The 5,740-nt window shown below is 45.0% G+C and overlaps 1 protein-coding gene across 1 annotated transcript in view; it reads right to left on the minus strand.

The window, feature by feature from the left end:
* Window positions 1-4,619: 4,619 nt before the first annotated feature.
* T265_08334 (hypothetical protein) overlaps window positions 4,620-5,740 on the minus strand; it is a gene marked incomplete at both ends in the record, with an annotated part of 13,332 nt that continues 12,211 nt past the window's right edge. The window contains one exon of the mRNA XM_009174102.1: window positions 4,620-4,790. Coding sequence (XP_009172366.1) covers window positions 4,620-4,790 — 171 coding nt within the window. The remainder of the gene's footprint in view (window positions 4,791-5,740) is intronic.

Genomic DNA, 5,740 nt, shown 5'->3' on the forward strand with positions numbered 1-5,740 from the left:
AGAAATTACAGCAAGCGTCAACATAATCCAAGAGAAACGTTTACAAACCTCATCCATACTAATACAAAGGCTTCCTTACTCGGAGGGTTAATCAATACGGCGTCTTTGGCCATCGGTGAGAAACAGCGCAATGCAGCCCACTAAATGATCAGGAACCTGTTAAACAAAACGAAGGTATTTACTATTCCTTGTGGAGCATTGAGTAGTGTGCAGATGTGAAACCTCCTGAGGAGTAGATAGTCGGATCCTTTTACACCCAACAGATGGGGCCCTTACCAAGACGAACAGCACAGCTGATTACCTTTCCAGGGTCAAACCGTTATGCTTGTAAACATCCTCAGTTACATTGCATGGTATTTCCCAAAAATGTTGATTATTTAGGAGCAACTATCTGACTGGTTACCAGAACTGTCAAAAATTTTCGGTGAATGTAGTGAGCTAGCTAAGCCGATTCCTCATGGGGCCCTTCAGAGATCTGAGCATGGACTCAGATTCAGTTTGGATTCTATCAGGAAGGCCAGACTCCTGAAAGTAACCTCAGAACGCCCGGAACCTACTGCTCCACCAAAGTCCCAACAGGAAAGCCGGCAAGCATCCAGGTCACTCAATCATCCAATCAATCCAGGAAAAGCTGATGAGTGTTCATGCGCTCCACAGAAGCACGACCGAATGTGATCAGCAATCAGGCATCTCATAGAGGCACGATCGATGTTGATGGGTTTTCACCAACGCCTATCAAACAGCCTGGATCGATGTCAAAAGTCCCTTGTAAATAGCGTGGGGCTGTTGTAACTTTCGCTCTCTCGCATTCGCTTGTTCGGAATATAGTTGTGTTCCTTTCTGTGAGCCTTTTTCTCCGGCATTGGGCACTGGAGCGGGTCAGTAGCAGATACCATAGATTGGCGAATCAGCAGATTCATTTGAGTCTCCGTCGAAACCAAAGTAGGTTGCAAACAGTTGCATCCGACCAATTGAAATGGGTGTTCAGATTTATCCCCCTTTGCCACAAAAACCCTATAATCGTCTGAGAACTATCATAGGTAAACCATCTGAGCCGTTCGTGCAGCGTCCGGATTTTTATGCTCAATCTCTCTTTACTTTCTGTATGAAAACTTGAGAATATTCGAGAAACCTTCTCCTCAAGAATTCGTGCGCAGAATTGTCTGTTGCCAATCAACAGTGAAATCCGACACGTTATACATAAGGTCGTTGAAAACTTCGATATCCAAAGTTGCCTTTTTGCGACCATGATATCTCGACTACCGTACTAACTGAAACATCGAGCGTCATTCGCGCAGCGCAATCAGCTGAAAAATATTTTTACTCGCCTGCGATCCACTTTGGTTGCCCGGTGACACTGACTTCACTGGCGTATAACCGTTTATCCACACAGAGAAAGCGAGCTTGCGGGTGGCAGTCTGTCAATCCCATGCCATAAAAATACCTATATGGTAGCCAACACCTTGGTACCATGAACAAAGGGCCACAGGTCAAAAGGAAAAATAGATCAGGCAACTGACGATCAAGGTACTTCCATCATGAAACCTCTGAACCCGTAGGATAAGTTGAAGTCGTTTAATGAATAATGCCTCGATGCTGTCTAGAGAGATGAGCCTGTGTCACATAGGGAGAACGTGAAAATGTCCTAGAGACTGGGTTTATCAGCCGTATGAATCACGTGTTTGATGTCGACGAACTGGGTGAGCGGTTTGTTTGTGGACTGAATTCTGCAGCTAGTTTCCCGATGATTTCGTAGAAGCACTTGCCGAGTAGAATGCAGTTCCTGTTAACACTGTCGTGGATCCCGTTTTCGAATGAATATTCTCGCACTCCAGTCCAGTCTACGAAAAATCAGGTTCACACAAAATATTCATGCTCAATGTCCAAGCCAATCCGATTCATGTTCTTCTTTAAGGTGCATTCTATTCATTTTAATTCATTCAATAACTGTGTATTCAGATGAAGGAGTTTGAAATCGGCGCAAAAATTGGTTTGGAAAGTTTGTCACCTGTAAATTCATCCACACAACACCATAAGGTGCACAAATTTTTGTTCGCCAAGTGGTGAATATCCTAGAGAAATACACTCATTTGCAAACAAATTAGGTTTTGCTGGAGGCTTACCTGGAACCCAGCTGAATCTCTCGTTTATGATGTTTTTAGGCGAGCGAGGTGACGAATGATTTTCAGCAACCTTGTGAGTAGTGTATTACGTGTGTCAGTCAGACTTCCCATAGGTTTGTTACAAGATATATGATGAAATCCCTCTTGCACCACCGTTACTGCAGGCAGGATCTCTGGTTAGTGAAGAAAAGCGAACCGATGCTGCCTCTAATCATTTTTCACACCTGCCTTAACGATTGTTGGTTGCATACTCCATTTGTCCTTATCGTACTCTAACAAACCTTCTGATCATTCCGTTTCCAGTGACCTTGAAGCCTCACACGATTTGTCATTACGGCTTAGTTCATTCGCGCGGCCGCGAGATGCTGTGGTAAACTAACCAAGGGATCAAGTAAACGATTTCTTGGAAACTATCATGAACTACCCTCAATCCTGCTATGGGTCAAGACAATGAGACAGAAGCACGAACTGTAGACCAATCCTGCTATGGGTCGCACAGCCAGACAATGAGACAGAAGCACGAACTGTAGAATCACTGTATATTCTTGGTCAGTGTGTTGCTACTATCAGCTGAGTATCGGGCAGAGGCGAAATTCTGTCGGTTACGACGCAATAAATCCATACTTGATGAGTGCTGTGCCGGAGCAGACCATACTGATTGCTGAAACAGAGTGTACGACCTGAGGTCCATACCTCACGAGATGGACCAAGTGATTAGAGCGCGAATTTACTGACCGGAAGGTCTGTGGTTCGAACCCGACCTCTGCCACTCGACTTCCCCTGCCTAGGTTTGGGCAACCTGGCAGCATCCCAGCCCTCGTGCCTCCTTCGTGTGGAGTGGCAGTTTGACACCGAAAGGGTGCTCCAGCTGGACGATTTTTTTTTCATACCTCACGATCCAAATATTGCCAGTAGTGGCAAAAAACCTGGAGTTTCATTCGGCGTACAGCTGAAAAAGCCCACGACGTTTTGCGAACTAGAGCTAGAAGTGGTGGCGACGAGCAAATCACCATCTCTTGGTAGAGACGGCATATCAGGGTACAGTGGTGCACGATAGAAGACATATATAGTTTGACACAGGGTGCTCCAGCTGGACGATTTTTTTTTCATACCTCACGATCCAAATATTGCCAGTAGTGGCAAAAAACCTGGAGTTTCATTCGGCGTACAGCTGAAAAAGCCCACGACGTTTTGCGAACTAGAGCTAGAAGTGGTGGCGACGAGCAAATCACCATCTCTTGGTAGAGACGGCATATCAGGGTACAGTGGTGCACGATAGAAGACATATATGTCGCCAGCCTCTAATTCCTAATGACCTATGCGTATTATTCTTACAAGAAGCGTATCGGAAATCCATCTGCCCAACTTCTCTCCAAGAAGTTGGGGTTACTAGTTAGTCCCATCCCGACCACTTGTACATCCTCACCAGTCTTTCCAAGATTTTTTCAGGTCCCGTTAGAGCAAATGCCGTGAAAATGTATGGTTTTTCGGAACTCTGTCATTTGCTCCTTGTCAATTCCGCTCGACGTCCGGTCGTGTATGCTGTTGGGTCAGAGCTCACTGAGAACTGTCATTCTGTTTGGTTACCTGGACGCAGGATAAAAGTCCTGATTTTGATGTTACCCCTCGCACGCTGCTCATAGCAGAAAAATCTTCTCGGCCGATCACAAACACTGACTCTCTTAAATTCCACCATCGTGCTGGGTTTTCTTTATTGGATCAAGGATATCGCATCGCCCGTTGCAAGCACGCCGACGTTGCAGTTTTTAGTTGTCTCTGTTCTGGCACGAACTCCCTTATAATCAAGACAAATTTGTCTAGTTAACCGGTCGGCCTCTTTTAAATGTACCCGACTGCCACGATGTTTCATTTATTTGTGGTCCGTGACCAATCATAATGCAACTCCATACAACAGATAGCCAAGTGATCCTCAAATTCAGCATTCGGGTGTATCATTATCCCCGATCTCCCCCAAATTGAGCACGTCCATTTTGTCTTTGATAAAGTTCCTTGTATCTAAGATTTGTAGTAAGACCTATTCCCGGCGAGTTCGCTACCTGCACCCTAGAGCATCAACAATGCTACCGGAGTGCGCCAGACAGTTTTTCTTATCGTTTCGCTTCCTCGGGCTAACGACCAAATGCAGCGGAATCTAATGTGCATCCGGTTCTGTCCCCTCATTAACAGGCATGTAATTTCGAGATAATCTTCCACCTAAATTTTTGTGGGGGGAAATTATTTCGAAAGCCGCTTCGATCTGTCATACAGCATCAGTATAGATGACTGGTTTTCATGGAACCACGGTGTATTGTGACAATCTAATCTCACACTTGATCCGGCTACTCGTTGACCGTAAACTTATCCAGCTCGATTTTTAGACATGCTTTTATAGGTATATATATAATTATTACCTTATATATGTATGTTGTATTATAATACACCATATATATTATGCTAAATTATAGCCTTATTTCTCTTGTGTGTACTGAAAAACCGTCATTCAGCTGTAACACCCTTTCGGTGCCTAACTGCCATGCCACCAGAAGCAAGCACGAGAACTGGGATGCTGCCAGGTTGCCCAAGCCTACACAGAAGTCGATAGGTGGAGGTCGGGTTCAAACCACGGACCTTTCGGTCAGTAAATTCGCGCTCTAGCCCCCTCGCCCCCTAAGCTATCTTGGTGTTTTTTATCATCTATATGCCCGAATTGAGAATTCACGTATGGGAGCACTAATTTCTTCTGAAACTCATCATCATCATCGACAGCACAAAATCACTGTTCAATACGCACGCTTCGCTGTCGTACAACCACAATTTATCCAGAAGCCTTATGGTGAAGGATAGGATAAAAGTGACTGAGGAAGAGACTTGGTGCTAGCCTACCACAATCAGTTCAACACTTCCAGACGTTCATTCAGTCCTAGTGGGGAACTCCAATTTGGCTTGCACGCCAAAGGAAAACTTGAAAAAAAAAACTACTCATTCCAGTCACCACTGAACTATCATCTTCGTGATTACTAGCAGCATCCTGAATCCCGATCATTGGATATTGATATCATTGAATACTACACGACATTCTTCGCGAAAGGCGTCAGAGAGAGATTATCACTCATCCGACCATTCGAGAAGTTCAGTGTTGCATTTTCCAACAGCCCAAGCGTTGCTCACACAGATTCAGCTCCTCTGAATCGACGCGAATCCCACTAGGATTAGTGAATCTGGTGAGATGTGATCACCGACAAAGAGCTTCTTCGGCTGTGGAAGCGCGTGCTGATGCCTGACCGACTGCAGTAATGATATTATCAAAATTTCAGCAGCCAGGGCTGAGACTGTACTTTCCAAGATTACAGTACAATGAACTACCGCATGGTCTGACTCGTGAGTTCCACATATCGGTATTTTGTGAACAGCTGCTCATAAAGTGCCTTAGCACTCGTATTTAATGTGCTGCTCAAAACCGCACAAGGCTATGATAGGGACGTTGAGTGGTGAACTTTGAACCTTGCTAGTGCGATTCTAGAGCTGACCGGTTCTAGTGCCAACACCTAGTTTTGAGCCAGAAAATTAGGTGTAAAGGCTGTCAGGTGGAGCATTGTAATAGACCGAAAAAAGCTCTA

The sequence above is a fragment of the Opisthorchis viverrini genome, assembly GCF_000715545.1.
Source record: "Opisthorchis viverrini unplaced genomic scaffold opera_v5_214, whole genome shotgun sequence".
NCBI classification, from domain to species: Eukaryota; Metazoa; Platyhelminthes; class Trematoda; order Opisthorchiida; family Opisthorchiidae; genus Opisthorchis; species Opisthorchis viverrini.